Source organism: Piliocolobus tephrosceles, chromosome 21 (genome assembly GCF_002776525.5).
Source record: "Piliocolobus tephrosceles isolate RC106 chromosome 21, ASM277652v3, whole genome shotgun sequence".
NCBI lineage: Eukaryota > Metazoa > Chordata > Mammalia > Primates > Cercopithecidae > Piliocolobus > Piliocolobus tephrosceles.
Window position 1 is genome coordinate 30,618,975 of NC_045454.1, and position 21,695 is coordinate 30,640,669.

Genomic DNA, 21,695 nt, shown 5'->3' on the forward strand with positions numbered 1-21,695 from the left:
TAGTTTGCAAATACATTATTCTATTCTGTAGGTTGTTTACTCTGTTGATAGTTTCCTTTGATGTGAAGAAGTTCTTTGGTTTAGTTAGGTCTCATTTTTCAATTTTTGCTTTTGTTGCAATTGTTTTTAATATTTTCTTTTTTCTTTTTTTTTTTGAGACGGAGTTTCACTCGTTGCCCAGGCTGGCGTGCAACGGCATGATCTGGGCTCACTGCAACCTCCGCCTCCTGAGTTCGAGTGGTTCTCCTGTCTAAGCCTCCTAAGAAACTAGGATAACAGGCATGAGCCACCATGCCTGGCTAATTTTGTGTTTTTAGTAGAGGCAGGGTTTCACCATGTTGGTCAGACTAGTCTCAAACTCCTAACCTCAGGTGATCCACCTGCCTTAGCCTTCCAAAGTGCTGGGATTACAGGCATGAGCCACTGCATCTGGCCTGTCCTGTGTCTTTATAATGCTCAAGTTTCTCATGTTGAGAATAGTTGTGCACTTTGGATATTTAAAGATAAATTTTTTTTTTAGAGGAATATTTTCTGGTGGACTTGATCAGTATTATATCTATCTGAGTTTTGTTTTTAAAGATGCTTTTAACTTTTTATTTTCTCTTGATATAATCTTGCTCAGATGGAGAGCTATTTTTTGCATGAATCCTTTGGGTTTCTGTTCAGAAGCCCTATTAATATCCCATGGTATCTGTGGATGAGGTGGGCTGTAACAGGGAGAACTCTTAGACCTATCTCTATCCCGACTCATGCTGGAAATCAGCAGTATTTTTTTCATGTCACCATTATAAATAGAAACTGAGGCTGAAACACTGCTCCCATTCTCATTATTGTGAAGATGCAGTTTCACCCAGGAGGCCTGCAGACTCTCCTCCTGCAGCTCAGGCTTCACTGTCTGATGTGACACTGGAGTGCTGCTGTGGCAATTGGGGTTCATGTAAGATATGAGCTGCCAGCTGTGAGCTTTGTGTTGTGGCCTATGTGTCAACGGCTGATGGTAGGAGTCAAGAAAGGACACTGGCCATCAGAAGAGGGCAAGCAGGGTGCTCTAGCCCAGTGCTAAAGCAGTTAAAGAGCCATGGCTTTAAAATTTTTTTGTTTTTTGTTTTTTGTTTTTTTTTTCAGAAGGAGTCTCACTGTGTCACCCAGGCTGGAGTGCAGTGGTGCCATCTCAGCTCACTGCAAGCTCCACCTCCCGGGTTCACACCATTCTCCTGCCTCAGCCTCCCAAGTAGTTGGGACTACAGGTGCCCGCCACCACGCCCGGCTAATTCTTTGTATTTTTTTAGTGGAGACAGGGTTTCACCATGTTAGCCAGGATGGTCTCGATCTGCTGACCTTGTGAACTGCCCGCCTTGGCCTCCCAAAGTGCTGGGATTACAGGCGTGAGCCATCACGCCTGGCCTGCTTTAAAAGATTAATAGATAAAAAGATAACACCCTATTCAACCATTTCTGTAGGAGAGTGGGAGCCTACCTTCAGCAGGCACCTGGCTTCATGTTGCAGAATTACCTCCTGTTATGAAGATGAGAAAAGTTTATTTTGTCATTGAATATAACCAATAAGCATACACTGATGGCCTTGCTAATTGCCAGGTGAATTTAGGATGAACTACGTATGACATGGTGCTGTAAATTTTTTTTTACTTGTGCTCTTAACTATGGTGACTGTCTTTCTGTCTTGGCAGTCTCTTGAGCCGATTGACTATGATGTGTGTCACATTCAGGTTAAATTGTTTAATAAAACAGTTTTCTTTCTGTTCTATCATTTTGTAGTTTTCTGGGGCTGGAGAAAATTTTTCTTCTAATTATATTTTCCACATACTGTCTAGAATTAGCAGACATGATATAAACATTTAAGATGCCAACCAAGCTTTACTCTACAGGGGAATTTTCCTCTCAGGCTTCCAGTCAACTCACAGAGTTCTACAAACTTCACAGGATATCAATGAACCATTTCACCTCTTTCAGTGACTCTTGTATCTTCAGACCTGAAACTGATTCAGAGACTAGGGGACACAGAAACCCAGAGTAACATGTGAGTGTTGAGTAGGTATGTAGACATGAGAATCTCCACTTTCCCTGTCCTCTTATTGCTAAGATACCTACAAATGTGCAAGTAACACCTGCTGCAGCTACAAATGCTGAATCTAGGTCTTGAGATTTGGGAACCAAAAAAACGTTTCATCTGAGGAATGCAAGTCCTTTTAGTTGTCAAACTCATAGGGACATTAAAATGACAACACAATTTTGTCTTTCTCCCATCTTTGAACTGTTTTTTTTTTTTTTTTTTTTTTTTGAGACGGAGTGTTGCTCTGTGCCAAGGCTGGAGTGCAGTGATGCCATCTCTGCTCACTGGAACCTCTGCCTCCCGGGTTCATGGGATTCTCAAGTAGCTTCCCAAGTAGCTGGGATTACAGACATGTGCCATAACAGCTGGCTAATTTTTGTATTTTTAGTAGAGAAGGGGTTTCACCATGTTGGCCAGGCTGGTGTTGAACTCCTGATCTCAGGTGATCGACCCACCTCGGCCTCCCAAAGTGCTGGAAAATTACCGGCATAAGCCACTGCACCTGGCCCTGAACGAAGAGTTTTTTTTTTTAATCTCTTAAAACTGTTAGCTATTGCCACCAGTAACTATAAATTAATAATGCCACATGGGACACTATAACCCATACTCTAAATTTTAATGATGTATATCCAAACAATAATCAGTGTCATTTCTGTAAATATAATAAAAATTTCTGGTAAACAACTTTATATCCGTCATCTCTCTGTCCCTCTTTTTTTACCTTTTCAGATTGACTTGTAACTGCTCTTAATCAAAGTATAGATGACAGGCAACTTGAAGGTGTGCTCCCAAGTTACAATCCTCAAGCTTTGCCCAAATAAACTGTCTACTTATATTCATGTTGCCTTAGCTTTTTTTTCTTTTAGATAGACATATCTTAGTGTGTTAAAGCAGCCTCTGTAAAGGGATCTTTCCTTTGATTGTACTCTGTGCTGTAACACCCAAGAATGAAGAGCCAGGTTGATCCTACCTAGAATCTGCAAATAAGGTCTGGCTTCTTCCTGGAATTTACAAGATAAGGCCAGACTTTGAATTGAGAATGTAGAGAAAACCAACAAGAGACATTTTCTGCATTGTGAGATGTCAACATAGACATCTTAAAGTTCCCCTCTGGGAATGTGATATTTTCAGCTTGTCAGATCTTGTCCAGTGCTACCTGCTACAGTTATGTGAGGGGTACCAGGTGTACATAGAATCTGATGGCAGAATATATGAGTGTGAACAAGCATCTTCAGAGTGAAAGATCAAGGTGATGATGTATCCAGAGCCATAACCACAACTATACCTACCTGTAAAATGTGGAACTGGAGGAGACTATTCCTGTTCTTCCTCTTACCTAAGAGCTGGATAATCAGGACAGGTGATCCAGGTTCTGGAGCTTCTTCAGGGCAGTTTAATTTTTTATTTAGAAGTAGCCTGAGTCTCTCCTGCCTGGCTTATCACTGGGCCATCAGCCCAGGGTCACTGGGAACTCTCACAATCAGCTGGGTGTCTTTGAGACATTTGAGGATGCCCAGAGCAGAATTGTGCCAGGGTAACAGAAGTGGCTAATTCTGCTTCTGTCTCAGTGTAAAAATTGAGTCATCCTGTGTCTTCTCCTCCCCTCACACAAGAGATAACTTTGGTGGGTACCCAGATGAGTGTTTCTCCAGTTTTCTGGTGCTTGGGTGAAAAACAACCAGGATGTCTGGAGACTCAAGCAAATCAACTAATTGCTTTTATTTTACATGGCCATTAGAAAAATAGATGAAGCAGTCATCCAGGAACCATCCAGGAACTTTTAGTCTAGACTAGCAACTGAATAAAGGGTTGAATTAAGCATCATATGGTTGATTCATTGAAGAGATGTGTGCAAAAAACCTTGCGCTTTATTTGGGCCACTTTCTTTATATTGTGGTAACTTATGTCATCACCTGGAGGGATAGTTATGAACAGAAGGGTTATTATTATATGCGTTTCTATTACCTGCTAAGAATACGTATTTATCTTATAATAATTACCCTAGAGAACCTTAATTATTTAAATTGCTTATTAATATGCATTATATAATTGACAGGGCAGTGGCCAAAAAAAAAAAAAATTATACAAACTCCGAGGTTTAAGTTTGTCTTAGGCAAGCTTAGGAAAACAGAACTGGAAATACCCCAGTGGCACAGAGAACAGAATTCTACATAAGGTCCACTCCCTACCCCAGTTCTGTTCAGATTCATTCTATTTGGGGGTCTTATTTAGATCTGGCCCTGCTCTGGAGTCTTGCCTTACAGAACTGATTGGAAGAGATGAGAGTTTTGGCTGGTGAATCCTGCTGCGTTTCTAAAGCTGGTGCTCACAATTTTCTGAACCCCAAAGGAGATAAATGGGAAAAGTAAAGTATATATTTTAAGGTCTTAATTTTTAAATTTTCTATTAAATCAGTGCTTGCAGATTCCATTTAGCATCTTGTTTTCTATTCCTGCAGATTCAGTAGTTGCTCCACTAGTCACACAAAAAAATATATATATAAAATCAGTAAAAGTTTCTGTAAACTGCATTAAATTTTTCTCTATTCAAGTAATGTGTATACATGTAGCTTTTATCCTATACATTTTCTTTAAAAAACCAAGAACAGAAACAGAAGGTGAAATACATATGCTGGGCCTTTCACCTAATGCTGGGAATTATTAAACACTTAGTACCAACTCCCAGTGTGTTATGAGGATTAAATCACATAATGTGTTATTTCTAGTGCAGTGCTCTGCAACATACTCTTGAGCACATAGTACCTGCTTAGTAAACATTGCATTAGTACATGTGTATATGTTTTCCAAATACAGGCTTATTCAGACACTGCTACCTTTTATTGCCTCTGTAAACTTTAAAGAACAGCAAAGAATTTGATACTTTAGGATGGAGATTAGTTGTCTTCATTTGTGCCAGAAGTATTTGTGTTGTGACAAGAGTGCCAAGTGTAAGGGACTCTGTGCTGTACCTGCTTCTCTAACAAATGCTAATGATGAACCTATGGGAGCATCGTCAGCATTGACAGGGGACTTATTTAAAACACACATTCATGTACCCTTTGAAAACCTGCAGAATCACATTACATAGAGAGGGACTAAAATTACCGAGTGGTTTATTAGCTCATTAAAGCTTGAGGGGCAATGCTTAGCTAAGTGGTTATAAACCCAGGGTTCTATTAGTTTGGTGCAAAAGTTATTACAGTTTCTGCCATTGTAAGTAATGTGGATTACTTAGATGTGGATACTCAAATTACATTGCCAATTCACAGAAATATCTTTGCTCGTGCCCTTTCCACGGGTTCCTTTTATTGTTGGACACATCCATGTTTTAATTGAGTGCCTCATGTGACTCTAAGGTGAGGCCAGAATCAAGTATGAGGAGTAGAAGATACACCCATGAGAGTTCAGTTTCAGCTGTTTTCTACAGGGTGATCATAGGTCTTGTTCTGTTTGGGTTTGGTGTGGACAGGGCAGTGTGGCCCATATTTTTATTACTGTAGCAGAGATTGTTGGTATCCGTGGGAGGGAAGGGCACCGAAGACGGGAAAGGAGAAACATGTTTCATCATGGAGCAACTAATTGTTCCTGAATTTTTCATGTTATAAAGGACAGAACTGGGCGGACTTTTTCAGTGGGTCTTGGTACTTCTGCCTGTGGGTGTGGAGGTAGCAGGTAAACAGGTGGTGCTGACACCTTTAAAGGCGTATTCTCAAGATGCAGGTGTAATTTGTCCAGAGAATCTCAACTGAAAATGTGTCTGAGAGGAGGAGGAGATAGGGAAAAAATACGCCTTTTTTTTTTTTTTTTTTTAAGCTAAACATGTCTCAGATCAAGAGCTGTCTCCACTCTGCCTTCTGGAATTCCATCCATTTAGTACTTGCAAACCTTTAACTTCTCTTGTGTTTTTCTTCCCTAATGAGTTTGTTTTAACTACTTTTAAAAGCTTCATTGATAGTCAAGGGTCTCTGAAAAATATTTCTTTTTAGAACCTTCTCTAAATTCTCAACATCATGGCTTTTCATATGCCATGCAGGATTCTAATCATAATTTATGATCTACAGTATTAAAAATGTTTCCTTTGTGGCTGTGGAACATGAGAAGGTGGGGATACTCAAGATTTCTATTGGGGAAAAGCTGGAATCCTTAGTAAAGATGGAGAGCAGGTAATGTTGAGGCTCCGTTTGTGTTCACCATTAGCACTAAGCAGAACAGGATTAAGGACATGCTTATTTAAAGAAGATGAGGGCCGGGCGCAGTGGCCTGTAATCCCAGTGGTTTGGGAGCCCGAGCAGGGTGGATCACCTGAGGTTAGGAGTTCAAAACCAGCCGGGCGCGGTGGCTCAAGCCTGTAATCCCAGCACTTTGGGAGGCTGAGACGGGCGGATCACGAGGTCAGGAAATCGAGACCATCCTGGCTAACTCAGTGAAACCCCGTCTCTACTGAAAATACAAAAAACTAGCCAGGCGCGGTGGTAGTGCCTGTAGTCCCAGCTACTCGGTAGGCTGAGGCAGGAGAATGGCAGGAACCCGGGAGGCGGAGCTTGCAGTGAGATGAGATCGCGCCACTGCACTCCAGCCTGGGTGACAGAGTGAGACTCCGTCTCAAAAAAAAAAAAAAAAGGAGTTCAAAACCAGCCTGGCCAACATGGTGAAACCCTGTCTCTCCTGAAAATACAAAAATTAGCCAGGCATGGTGGCGCACACCTGTAATCCCAGCTACTCGATAGGCTGAGGCAGGAGAATCGCTTGAACCCAGGAGGTGAAGGTTGCACTGAGGTGTGATTATGCCACTGCACTCCAGCCTGGGTGATACAGTGAGACTCTGTCTGAAGAAAAAAAGATGAGATTTAGGGCCCGGCGCGGTGGCTCAAGACTGTAATCCCAGCACTTTGGGAGGCCGAGACGGGCGGATCACGAGGTCAGGAGATCGAGACCATCCTGGCTAACACGGTGAAACCCCGTCTCTACTAAAAAGTACAAAAAACTAGCCGGGTGAGGTGACCGGCGCCTGTAGTCCCAGCTACTCGGCGCCTGTAGTCCCAGCTACTCGGGAGGCTGAGGCAGGAAAATGGCGTAAATCCGGGAGGCGGAGCTTGCAGTGAGCTGAGATCAGGCCACTGCACTCCAGCCTGGGCGACAGAGCGAGACTCCGTCTAAAAAAAAAAGAAAAAAAAAAAGATTTATTACCCAGAAAGTTCAGAAGATAATTATCAGGAGATAACTCCTCTCTAGGGTGCTCAAAGAAGACTCCTTAAAATCACTACTAAAAATTACAGAAAATGGGAAATCTCTGTATCTTGAACTTTGCTTGAAACTGATGTTTCTGTTTGGTTACATTCAGCCTGTAATTTACTTTTTTTTTTTGAGATGGATTTTTCACTCTTGTTGCCATGCTGGGAGCCACCACTGCTGACCAGCCTATAATTTACTTTTTGGGAACAGTATTTCAGCAGTGATGCTGTGTTCTTCTGTGTGTATCAGCACATCATAAAAATTTGTCCTGTTGCTGTTGATGTTTATGATTCACTTGGATAAGCGCTCTCTGACAGATTTTATTTTTTTTTACTATAGAATTAATTATTTTTTTCTTTGTTATTTTATTTTATTATTATTGTTTTTGAAACAGGATCTCACTCTGTTGCCCAGCTTGGAATGCAGTGGTGTGATCTTGGCTCACTGCAACCTCCACCTCCTAGGTTCAAGTGATTTTCCTGCCTCAGCCTTCTAAATTGCTAGGAGTACAGGCACCCACCACCATACCAGGCTAATTTTTGTAAAGGTCTTTTTTTTTTTTTTTTTTTTTTTGAGTCTCTTCATTATTAAGTATCTTTATGCAGCTAATGTGTATAAACTATCAAATTTAATCAGCTGCTCTTCTTAGGGTTTTTTGCATATATCTATCCTTGGAAAATAAAGACTTTCATCTTCTTTTGTAGTCCAGTAAAACTGTGAAAAAATACAGGTTATTCAACATACTGAATGTTTGATAAAATCTTCTTCTTAGGCCAAAATCATTGGCATTACTGGTGAGCTTGTTAGAAATTCAGAAGCTCAGACTTTATTCCAGATGTTCTGGAAAAAAAAATCTCCATTACAAGATCTCCGGTCTATTGTACACATTAAAATTTGATAGGTACCTTCTAACTCAACATGTCTTTTTCATCTCAAAAATACACAGAACTCATTGTCTAGGATGTTAACATCACACTCGCAAACATACAGGCTTAATTTTTTACTTTTATGCTTTTATACTTTTTTATAATTTTATACTTTATTATCCAGAATACATGCTTTAATTTTATACTTTATTTATTTTTATACTTTTTTAATACATCCCTTCTTTCATACTTTATTATCCAGAAAAGTATCATATATACACTGATGTTGTGGATCTTATTCCACTCTTCTCAGAGTTAGAGAATACATAAGAGAGTATTTCTGTGTTGAAAATTATTTTCAGTCAGGCGTGGTGGTTCACGCCTGTAATCCCAGCACTTTGGGAGGTCGCGCCTCATGGATCACCTGAAGTCAGGAGTTTGAGACCAGCCTGACCAATATGGTGAAACCTCGTCTCTACTAAAATCACAAAAATTAGCTGGGCATGGTGGCGGGCATCTGTAATCCCAGCTACTTGTGAGGCTGAGGCAAGAGAATCGCTTGAACCCAGGAGGCAGAGGTTGCAGTGAGCTGAAATTGCACCATTGCACTCAAGCCTGGGCAACAAGTACAAGACTCTGTCTTAAAAAAGAAAAAAAAAAAATTATTGGATGATTTAGTCATTCTTATAAGTCAGAACCTGTTCTCTTTACTCTCGTTTCACCTTTAGTCAAATTAAAAATTCTGCCCTTGGCCACCTGATGTGTGTGTGTGTGTGTGTGTGTGTATGTGTGTTTTTCAGGGACCATTGACATTCATGGATGTGGTAATAAGATTTTCTCCAGAAGAGTGGCAATTCCTGGACACCGCACAGCAGAATTTATATAGGGATGTGATGTTAGAGAACTACAGAAACCTGGTCTTCCTGGGTGAGAATAACTTCAATCCATAATTCTAAGATACTCTACATTTTTCTTTTTTGTTGTTGTTGTAGAATGTTTTTTGGTAATTGATGCTTTGCATAAATGAGTTTCACATCACTGTTTTGAAGAAAATCTTGGGAATTTGTCAGTGTAGAAAAGGATTTCTTTAAGATAAACATCTTGAAGTTCACCTTGATCTGAACTTTCCACATTCCTGAGCGACCTGTATTTTTTATTCTACATTAGTGACAATTTCAAAATTTAGTGACATAAATATTGTTGCCCACATCTTAACATGTAATTGTCGGCACCAGCTTTTGATTCATTGGTACTGAGTAGTTAAACTATTAATTATTTGTTTATTTATTTATGAGAGGGAGTGTTGCTGTTGCCCAGGCTGGAGTACAATGGCGCAATTTTGGCTCACTTGAACCTCCCGGGTTCAAGAGATTCTTCAGCCTCAGCTTTCTGAGTCACTGGGACTACAGGCGTGTGCCACCAAGCCCAGCTAAGTTTTGTATTTTTAATAGAGATGGGGTTTCACTGTGTTGGCTAGGCTGATCTCGAACTTCTGACCTCAAGTGATCCACCCTCCTCTGCCTCCCAAAGTGCTGGGATTACAGGCATGAGTCACCGTGCCCAGCCCATTTTCTAAATATTTAGAAGTTAGTGTTTTCGGGTTAATATACTAGAATATTCTATTATGTTCTCTTTACTGAGCACATTATTTGAAGAATATGAGCAACATTCATGTTACTTATTTTTAATAAAAAAACAGGTATTGGTGTCCCTAAGCCAGATTTGATCACCTGTCTGGAGCAAGGAAAAGAGCCCTGGAATATGAAAAGACACAAGATGGTAGCCAAACCTCCAGGTAGGTGAGAGTGAACACAATGGACAACACAGATGAGAAGAGGTCCAAAGGTGAAGGAGAAAACCAGTCCTTAAAATAGATTTTGGGAAGCTGTGTTCCAAAGAAAATAGTTTCAAGAAAATCTATATTTTCATATTTTCAGGGGAATCATAAATATCTGCATAATTTTATAAAACTCTGTGTTAGGCCGGGCAAATGTCTCACGCCAGTAGATCCAGCACTTTGGGAGGCCAAGGCGGTGGATCACCTGAGGTCAGGAGTTCGAGACCAGCCTGACCAACATGGTGAAACTCGTTCCCCTCTAAAAATGTAGAAATTTCCTGGGCGTGGTGGTGCACACCTGTAATCCCTGCTATTAGGGAGGCTGAGGCAGGAGAATCGCTTGAATTAAGGAAGCAGAGGTTTCAGTGAGCCGGTGTCATGCCATTGCGCTTCAGTTTGTGTGAGAAGAGAGAAAATCCGTCTCAAAGTTAAAAAAAAAAAAAAAAAAAAACAGAAAAAACCTATGTTAAACTATTTTTTAAGTTCTCTTATTTTACCATGTTTAAAATATGTGATTGTAGTGGTTTCTGTTCCATTTGTTTTTTCATTTTTCTGCATAATTCATCCTGTTTCTATTAGTATAGTCTTGAAATACAGTTGGGGATTATTAAGTATGACATCCTCCCGGTTCTTTTTTGTCAAGACTGCTTTGGCTATTCAAAGTTTATTGAAGTTTCATGTAAATTTTAGGATTGTATTTTATATTACTATATAAAAGACACCACTGGAGTTGTTTTTTTTTTTTTGAGATGGAGTTTTGCTCTTGTTGCCCAGGCTGGAGTGCAATGGCGCAATCTGGGCTTACCTCTACCTCCGCCTCCTGGGTTCAAGCGATTCTCCTGCCTCAGCCTCCCAAGTAGCTGGGATTACAGGCATGTGCCACCATGCCCAGCTAATGTTTGTATTTTTAGTAGAGACGGGGTTTCACCATGTAGGCCAGGTTAGTCTTGAACTCCTGACATCAGGCGATTTGCCCACCTCAGCCTCCCAAAGTGCTGGGATTACAGGTGTGAGCTACTGTGCTTGTTTTTTTTTTTTTTAATTGAAATTGAGTTTTGCACTTGTCACCCAGGCTGGAGTGCAATGGCGCGATCTCAGCTCACTGCAACCTCTGCCTCCTGGGTTCAAGTGATTCTCCTGTCTCAGCTTCCCCACAGCTGGGATTATAGGGAAGAGCCACCACACCCAGCTACTTTTTGTATTTTTAGAGACAGGGTTTCATTATGTTGGTCAGGCTGGTTTCGAACTCCTGATGTAAGGTGAACCACCTGCCTAGGTCTCCCAAAGTACTGGCATTACAGGTGCGAGCCACCACTTCGGGCCAATCACATGTGATTTGCAAATAGTTTTACCGGTTTGCAAATATTTTACCAATTTCCTTTGAAGAGAGACATTGTAACTCTTTTGATTTTTTTTTTTTTTTTTTTTGATGTGCAGAAATATTGAAGTATGGTCTGGTTAAATTTCTATTTTCTTGTTTCTGTTGTTCATGCGTTTAATATCATAGCTAAGAAAATGGTGCCAAGACCAAGTTCATGTCTTTCCTCTATATTTTTTATAAGGGAATTCTTATTTTTTATTTCTAAGTATCATATAAATATATATATATATGCACACACCCCTATATATATGTGTGTGTGTGTGTGTGTGTATATATATATATATATATATGTAATTTTCTTTCTTTTTTTTTTTTTTTTTACAAGATGTAATCTTGTTCTGTTGCCCAGGTTGGAGTGCAGTGCCATCATCTCGGCTCACTCCAACATCCACCTCCTGAGTTCAAGTGATTCTCCTGCCTCAACCTCTCGAATAGCTGGAATTACAGGCACCTGCAACCATGCTCTGCTAATTTTTGTATTTTTAGTAGGTACGGGGTTTCAACATGTTCTCCAGTCTGGTCTCAAACTCCTGACCTCAGGTAGTCTGCCCACCTTGGCCTCCCAAAGTGTTGGGGTTACAGGTGTGAGCCACTGTGTGTGGCCCTAAAAGACTTTTTGTATATAGTTCAAAGAAACAATCCAGCTTTATCAGTGTAGGTATCCAGGTTTCAAAATTATTATTTGAAGAGATTTTTTTTTCTCCATTGTGTGCTCATGGTAACTTTGTGGAAGATCATTTGATCATATACAGAGGCTTTTATTTCTGAGCTCTTTATTCTTTTGTTTTTTTTTTCTTCTGTTTGTCTTTGTGTTGGTATCACATTGTTTTTGGAATTGTAGCTTTTAATATGTTTTGAAATCAGGAAGTATAATACCTATTTTTCAGGTGTGTTTGGCTAGTTATAGTTTATAATCAAATTTAAAATTTTTGAACAACATATTTGTTTAAAAACTCTGTGCTATTAGGATTTTATAAAGATTATATTAAATTTGTTCACACTTGTAGGTTGTATTGACGTGTTAACAAAATAAAATTTGTTGACCCTTCAGCAAGTATGTATTGAAGAGTGTGTTTTATGTCTATTTATTTTTCTAATCCCTTTTTAGAGACAGGGTCTTACTATGTTGTGCAGGCTAGTTTCAACCTCCTGGGCTCAAGCAGTTCTCTTGCCTTGGCTTCCAAAATTGTTAATATTACAGGCGTGAACCACCATGCCTGTCCCGTGTGTTTTATTTTATATATTTTTGGATTTGCCTGTTTTTCCTAGTTTCATTCAGTTTTGGTCAGAATACTCATAGTGTATGATTTTGGTCTTCTTAAGTTTATTTGTTGTTGTTGTTTTGAGACAGAATCTCACTCTGTCACTCTGACTTTTCTTTATAAGTTATCCACTTTCAGATATTCCTCTATGTGCAAAATAATTAATAGAATCTATAATGTTGTCTACGCTTCCTGTTTCCTTATCGATCTTTTATCTGAATTTTTAATGTATTATTTAAAATGAGATTTTGGTGTCTAAAATCATTGCGTTGCTATGTATTTTCTGTTTCACTTTGCCAATATTTGCTTCATATATTTTGGATATATGTCTCATATATTATAATATATGATATTTATATATATATCATAATATATATGATAGTTATAGATTCCTGGTAAATTGACCCATTTGAACATTACATATCAATCTTTGTCTCACATTAGTACTTGACTTAAGGCATATTATGGCTAATATAATTATGACCACCTCACATAATTGTGGTTACTATTTGCATGGAATATAGATTTTTTCCATTATGTTACTTTCACCCTGTTTGACTCAATGCTCAAATGAGTCTCTTATAGACAGAATATTGTATGCTTTTTTACTTAATCCTCTCACACATCTTGTTTCTTATTCTGTTTATAAATTTAATTAATTAATTATTTTTTGAGACGAAGTCTTGCTCTCTTACCCAGGCTGGAGTGCCAGTGGCCGATCTCAGCTCACTGCAAGCTCCGCATCCCAGGTTCACACCATTCTCCTGCCTCAGCCTCCTGAGTAGCTGGGACTACAGGCACCCACCACCACACCCGGCTAATTTTTTGTATTTTTAATAGAGATGGGGTTTCTCCGTGTAGCCAGGATGGTCTGGATCTCCTGACCTCGTGATCCGCCCGCCTTGGCTTCCCAAAGTGCTGGGATTACAGGCTTGAGCCACCGCGCCTGCCCCTTAAATTTAATTATTTATTTAGGATAGGATCTCACTCTGTTAACCAAGCTAGTTTGCAGTGGCCTTATCACAGCTCACCACACCCTCAACCTTCCCAAACTCAGATGATGTCATTTCAGCCTCTTAAGCAGCTGGGTTACAGGCATGTACCATCATCACCCAGCTGGACTTTTTGTTTGTTTGTTTGTATTTTCTGTAGAGACCGGGTTGTGCAGGCTGGCCTTGAACTCCTGAGATCAAATGATAAGGCCACTTGGGCCTCACAAAGTCCTGGGATTACATAATTACATTTCTGTTTTTTTTGAGACGGAGTTTTGCTCTTGTTGCCCAGGCTGCAGTGCAATGGCGCAATCTTGGCTCCCCACAAGATCTGCCTCCCAGGTTCACATGATTCTTCTGCCTCAGCCTTTTGAGTAGCTGGGATTACAGGCATGTGCCATCATGCCTAGTTAGTTTTGTATTTTTAGTAGAGACGGAGTTTCTCCGTGTTGGCCAGGCTGGTCTCAAACTCCCGACCTCAGGTGATCCTCCTGCCTCAGCCTCACAAAGTGCTGGGATTATAGGCGTGAGTCATCGTGCCTGGCTACATTTCTTTTTATTAAGTTGTTTAATTTATTTTTAAAATAATTGCTTAAAGATAAGAAGTTACTGTTAACTGTTTATTATTTTATGTATTTTTTGTAGATACGTTTTTTCTCGTTTCCTGTTTTACTGCCTTAATTTTTATTTTAATTTTGTTGTGACATGCGTTGATGATTTTTTATTGTTTCACATACTTTCTATAAATATAATGCAATCATCCTGAAATATAATGTAATCATTTTGAAAAATGGAGATTAAATAAAACATCTTAAAGTTAAAACAATACATTTTAATATGATAACTTCAATTGAATACAAAAATCTATAGCTTTATATTTTCCAGTTTGTTATTGATATTATAAATATATTGTGTATCTGTTAACAAATGTATGCAGATTTAGTCTTGGTTTTTATATTTACAGAAGTTGTTTCAGGGTTTTATGAACCATCATTATAATAGAATTCTGTATGCGTCTCTATATTTACATTTAACAGAGAGCTCTCTTTCTACATACATATTTTTATATATATATATATTTTTTGAGACGGAGTTTTGCTCTGCTGTGCAGGCTGGCGTGCAGTGGCATGATCTCGGCTCGGCTCACTGCAACCTCCGCCTCACGGGTTCAAGCGATTCTCCTGCCTCAGCCTCCTAGGTACCTGAGATTATAGGCATGAGCCATCACACGCAACTAATTTTTCTATTTTTAGTAGAGATGGGGTTTCAGCATGTTGGTCAGGCTAGTCTTGAACTCCTGACGTCAGGTGATCTGCCTGCCTTAGCCTCCTAAAGTGCTGGGATTTTATGATGCTGTCCAGCATGATTTTCTTTTCTTTTCTTTTTTATTTTTATTTTTTGAGACGGAGTCTCGCTCTGTCGCCCAGGCTGGAGTGAAGTGGCGCCATCTCAGCTCACTGCAAGCTCCGCCTCCTGGGTTCTCGCCATTCTCCCGCCTCAGCCTCCTGAGCAGCTGGGATTACAGGCGCCCACCACACGCCCGGCTAATTTTTTTGTATTTTTAGTAGAGACGGGGTTTCACCATGTTAGCCAGGATGGTCTCGATCTCCTGACCTCATGATCCACCCGCCTCGGCCTCCCAAAATGCTGGGATTACAGGCGTGAACCACCGCGCCCAGCCTCAGATTTTATTTTTCAACATAACACACTCATCTTAGGATTTCTTTTTATTTATATGCAGTCTCACTATATTGCTCAGGCTAATCTTGAATGCCGGGTCTCAAGTGATCTGACTGTCTTGGCCTCCTAATGCTATAGGATTACAGCCATGAGCCACTGTTCCTGGCCACCATGTAGCATTTGTTATAGGACTGTGTTAGTGATAATGAACTCCCTCACTTTTCATTTTGGAAAGTATTTTTATCTTGTTTTTGAAGTAAAATAATTTTAAATAAAGTATTACTGGTTAGAATTTTTTTTTTTTTTTTTTGGAGGCAGACTTTCACTCCTGTTGCTTAGGCTGAAGTACAGTGGTACTATCTGGGCTTACTGCTACCTCTGCCTCCTGGGTTCAAGCGATTCTCCTGCCTCAGCCTCCTGAGTAGCTGGGATTACAAGCATGCGCCATCACGCCCATCTAATTTCATATTTTTAGTCAAGATGAGGTTTCTCCAAGTTGGTCAGGCTGGTCTTGAACTCCTAACCTCAGGTGATCTGCCACCTTCAGCCTCCCAAAGTGCTTGGATTACAGGTGTGAGCCAATGTGCCCAGCTAGAATTTGTTTTCATAACATCAAAGTTGGTAAAGTTCTCAGTTTTTGTTGTCTTCAAGTAATCTCTGTATTACTTTTTCCTTATATTTTTCTTCTAACATTTCTTTCATAAATATATTGTTTATAGTGTCCAATAAGCTTTACGTTGCATGTTTAGTGTTGTTTTACAATTTTATGTTTCTGTGTTATATACTTTAGAATATGCCACCTCATAGCAGTTAATTGTGTTTTGATGTTTTAGGTTATATTATAATTTTGTATGACAACATTGAAGTCTGTACTTCAATGGGTGGAGCAAAATCAAACATTAATCGTTCATATATCTGTTGCCAACAGATACATGAACTGCTTATTAAATCCTGAATGATATTCCAGTATTTTTATATTGCAAATTATTTCTACTGAATGATTTGGTGACAAATTCGCATTGCTTTTAGATATTGGCTTTCAGTAAAAACACTGCAATAATTATAGATATGCAAACAACTCTTTATATAACCATATATATGACAATTTATATATGTGCTGCATTCTCCTTTATTATTCTACTTTTTAACCTTTATATATATTCATAGTAAATTGTTTTAATTCTGTAGCTTTGTAATATGTTTTGAAATCAGGAACTGTAATGCCTTCAGCATCATTTCTTTTTTGGAAGACTGTTGAGGATTCTATTTTCTCTTGATATTCTACATACTTTTGGTATCGCTGTTTATACTTTTTCAAAAATGCGGTGAGAAATTGAATTAAAAATTGCCTTAAATCTGTAGATTACATTGAACAGCATGGACATCTTCAAAATATTAATTCAATTTTTGAATAGATACATTCTCAAGAGTGTGCTGTTTAATTTTTATGTATACATTTTTCAGATATTTTTCTATTATTGTTTTATATCTTCATTCCATTTTGATCATATATAGTAACACACAAAAATTTTGTTTTACAAAAATTTGTTTCCGGGCGTGGTGGCTCAAGCCTGTAATCCCAGCACTTTGGGAGGCCGAGACGGGCGGATCACGAGGTCAGGAGATCGAGACCATCCTGGCTAACCCGGTGAAACCCCGTCTCTACTAAAAATACAAAAAACTAGCCGGGCGAGGTGGTGGGCGCCTGTAGTCCCAGCTACTCGGGAGGCTGAGGCAGGAGAATGGCTTGAACCTGGGAGGCGGAGCTTGCAGTGAGCTGAGGTCCGGCCACTGCACTCCAGCCCGGGCGACAGAGCAAGACTCCGTCTCAAAAAAAAAAAAAAAAAAATTTGTTAAGACTTTTTTCAAGGAGAATGTTGTATGATTATATGAGGTTTTTGTTTTCGTTTTTGTTTCTGTTGTTGTTTTTTGTTTTGGAGCCTTGCTCTGTCACCCAGGCTGGAGTGCAATGGCCTGATCTTGGCTTAGTGCAACCTCTTCCTCCCAGGTTCAGGTGATTCTCCTGCCTCAGCCTCCCACATAGCTGGAAATACAGGCATCTGAACCATGCCCAGCTAATTTTTGTATTTTTAGTAGTAGAGATAGGGTTTCACCATGTTGGCCAGGCTGGTCTCAAACTCCTAACCTCAGGTGATCCACCTGCCTTGGCCTCCCAAAGTGTTAGGATTACAGACTTGAGTCATCGCAACCGGCCATATGAGCTATTGAGAAGGGTGTGTATCCTGATGTTGTTGAGAAGTGTTCTCTGTACTTCTTTTTGAAATGTTTTATACTCTTCAAATTTTCTCTTTCCTTACCAATATTCTTTTTTTTTTTTTTTTCTGAGATGGAGTCTCGCTCTGTCGCCCAGGCTGGAGTGCAGTGGCCGGATCTCAGCTCACTGCAGGCTCCACCCCCCGGGTTTTCGCCATTCTCCTGCCTCAGCCTCCCGTGTAGCTGGGACTATAGGCGCCCACCACCTCGCCCGGCTAGTTTTTTGTATTTTTTAGTAGAGATGGGGTTTCACCGTGTAGGCCAGGATGGTCTCGATCTCCTGACCTCGTGATCCACCCGTCTCGGCCTCCCAAAGTGCTGGGATTACAGGCTTGAGCCACCGCGCCCAGCCCCTCCTTACCAATATTCTATCATTTTATTTTTATTACAGTGGGGTAGTAAAATATCCTACTATAATGATATTGCTCTCTATGTGTTTAATTCTATCGCTCTTTGCTTTATTTATTTGAAAGCCAAATGTGAGATACACAGGCGCACACACACACACATTTACGTTTACAGTAAATGACTATTAATTTCCTTCTTTGTCTCCATGTAATTTTGACTTAGAATACATTTTATAAAATATGACAGTTTTTGACTTGAGATCAAAATAACGTTACATAAGCTATATCTTTTCTACTCTCATTTGGTTAATATCTGCACAGAATGTCTATGTCTATCTTGCCACTTTCAGTCTTTTTTTAAATCATTAGATCTCAGCTGACTCTTGCAGGAAAATAAGTTGGATTTTGGGTTTTAAGATTTTTGAAATAAATCCTTTTGTTGAAAATATGTCTCTTGATTGGAAAATTGTTTATATATTTAAATAATTTTCTGAAACAAGAACTTAATAATTTTTTATTGTTTTATTTGATTCTCGTATCTTTGTCCCTCATTTTCTCTCTTTGTCCTCTTTTGGGTCTGTTTTATTTTTGTATTATGCTTTTACTTCTTATTTTGTTTTGTTTATCTAAACAGATATTCTTTGCAGTACCTTGGGGATTACACAAAACCTCTAAAATATATGAGAATATATTTTAATCTAGTAAAAAATGAACTTCAGCTGAATATAAACATTTTTCCTCTGCTATGCTTGGTGACTTGCACCTGTAATCCCATCACTTTGGGAAGCTTAGGTGGGCAGATCACTGGAGGTCGGGAGTTTGAGTCCAGTGTGACCAACATGGAGAAACCCTGTCTCTACTAAAAATATGAAAGTACCCGGGCGTGGTGACATATGCCTGTAATCCCAGCTACTCTGTAGTCTGAGGCAAGAGAACCACCTGAACCTGGAAGGCAGAAGTCACAGTGAGCTGAGATTGTGCCATTGCACTCCAGCCTGGGCAACAAGATTGAAACGCCATGTCAAAAAAAAAAAAAAAAAAAAAACTGCTTCCTCAAATTTTTAATTTTTATATTGTTCTCTAGAATCTTTAAATTTTATAGCATAATTACAATTGTTTTCTGCATCATTATAACAATGGTAAGAAATTTCATTTTTATGTATGTGCACATCTTTCCTAGAAAATAATGTATTTTTATATGATTATGTGTTATTTTCTCTCTCTCTCTCTTTTTTTTTGAGATGGATTCTTGTTCTGTCACCCAAGCTGGAATTCAGTAGTGCAATCTCGGCTCACTGCAACCTCCACCTCCTCGGTTCAAGTGATTCTCCCTCCTCAGCCTCCTGAATAGCTGGGATTATAGGCACACACCACCACACCTGGCTAATTTTTTCATTTGTAGTGGAGACAGTGTTTTACCATGTTGGCCAGGCTGATCTTGAACTCCTGACCTAAGGTGATTCATCTGTTTTGGCCTCCCAAAGTGCCGGTATTACAGGTGTGAGTCAGCACACCTGGCCTGTTGTTTTCTTGAATCATGTTATTTTCAGTGGAAGAAACTGCTTTCAGCATCTTTTATACATAGGGCACATGCAGCGCCAATATACTTTTTCAGAATTTGATTATTTTGAAAGGTTTTTTTGTTTTATTTTTGGCAGGACAGATTTGCTGATGGTCTTATTCTCAGTTGGTAGCTATTTTTTCAGGACTTTGACTATATCACACAGTTCCCATCTGGCCTTCACAATTTTTGTTGACAATTCAGTGGTTATCTGAAAGCCTGCTTGTAAGTGATATATCTTACAAACTGCAAGCAGTTTCTAAGATTCTCTTTTTGTCTGTGACTTTTAAAAGTGTGCCTATATATGTGTTTGCTATAAATACTTTTGTGTATTTCCTAGTTTTTTGAGCTTCTTTATTTTTATTTTATATTTTCTATTAGAATTTGTTTGTTTGTTTTTGTTGAGACAGAGTCTTGCTCTGTCTCCCAGGCTGGAGTACAATGGCCCGGTCTTGGCTCACTGTAATCTCCCCCTCCCAGGTTCAAGCAATTCTCCTGCCTCACCCTCCTGTGTAGCTGGGAGTACAGGTGCTTCCCACCACACCCAGCTAATTTTTTGTATTTTTAGTAGAGATATGGTTTCACCATGTTAAGCAGGATGGTCTCGATCTCTTGACCTCATGATCTTCCCGCCTTGGCCTCCTGAAGTGCTGGGATTATAGACATGAGTCACCGCACCTGGCTAGAATTTTTTAGTTATAATTTTTTTTTTTGTATTTTTTATCTCCACAATTTCTGTTTTTTTGATATTTCATACTTTCATTACGTTCATTTTTCTGTTTTGCTATAGTTCTCTGTTTCTATTTCACTCATTGAGTATTATTCACTTTATTTTAAATTTTTAAAATTAAATACAAACATCTTTTTTTTTTTTTTTTTTTGAGATGGAGTCTCGCTCTGTCCCCCAGCCTGGAGTGCAGTGATGCGATCTCGGCTCACTGCAAGCTCTGCCTCCCGGGTTTATGCCATTCCCCTGCCTTGCCTCCTTAAAAGCTGGGACTACAGGCGTACACCACCATGCCCAGCTAATTTTTTGTATTTTTAGTAGAGATAGAGTTTCACTGTGTTAGCCAGAATTGTCTTGATCTCCTGACCTCGTGATCCGCCAGCCTTGGCCTCCCAAACTGCTGGGATTACAGGCATGAGCCACCATGCCCAGCCTATAAACATCTTTTTTATAATTTATTTCTGAAAATTTTATGATATATTTGATGGAACTCTGGTGCCCTATTTTGTATACATTGTAATCTTTAAGATTCGGACGTTATTAAAAGCTACCTGTCACATAAGTTATGGCATAGTCTGAAAATAATTGTCTTGGTTAGAGATGTTGGGAGTCTGTCAAACAGGTTCTTGTGACATATCTTGTCTGAATTTAGTGTTTACTTTCTAGTTAGAGAAGTTTATTCGTGTTTCTTTAGAGTCATCACTTGCTACACCTGTTCCCTATTATACTGCAGTTTCTCTGCGACTGTAACATTTACATTTAGTCTCAGCAAACTCAAAGTGGCACTTCAAAGTATATGACCAGTTCTTCTAGCACTTTATGTCATTGGAAACAGAAACCAAGTGTCTGGAAAAGCCCCTAGAAGACGGAAATAAAGATGAATGTGCCAGTATTTTACTTATCTTTTAAAACAGAGTTCAGGAGCTTACAATTTACTTGTAAAGGTTCTTTGGTATATTGGGGAGCAGGAAGAGCTGTTTTGGGTAGATGTAATAAACTTTTCTCTTCATTCTATGAGGGTCTTTGGGGGTACTGCAAATACTTAACTCATTTATACATTTTCCACAAATGTATTTTGGTCTGTATGTTTTTGTTACATTTATATGTCTATGAAGTAATTATGGCCTGTGGTATTTTCCTATGCCATCTTGCTTATGTAGTTTGTGCAATTTTATAGCTTAGATATGTAAAGTATATCCATCTGAGTCTAGTAAGTGATTTGTTATTTTTATTTTTTTCAGTTGTGTATTCTCATTTTGCCCAAGACCTTTGGCCAGAGCAGGGCATAAAAGATTCTTTCTCAAAAGTAGTACTGAGAAGATGTGGAAAATATGGACATGACAATTTACAATTAAGAAAAGGCAGTGAAAGTGTGGATGAGTGTAAGATGCACAAAGGAGGTTATGATGAACTTAAGCAATGTTTGATAACTACCCAGAGCAAAATATTTCAATGTGATAAATATGT

General features: G+C 39.2%; 1 protein-coding gene across 1 annotated transcript in view; it reads left to right on the forward strand.

Annotated features, from left to right (window-relative positions):
* LOC116418561 (putative zinc finger protein 56) overlaps positions 1 to 21,695 on the forward strand; it is a 30,571-nt gene that overhangs the window by 8,413 nt on the left and 463 nt on the right. The window contains exon 2 of the mRNA XM_031934718.1: positions 8,968 to 9,094. Within this exon, the coding sequence (XP_031790578.1) occupies positions 8,968 to 9,094 (127 nt within the window). The remainder of the gene's footprint in view (positions 1 to 8,967; positions 9,095 to 21,695) is intronic.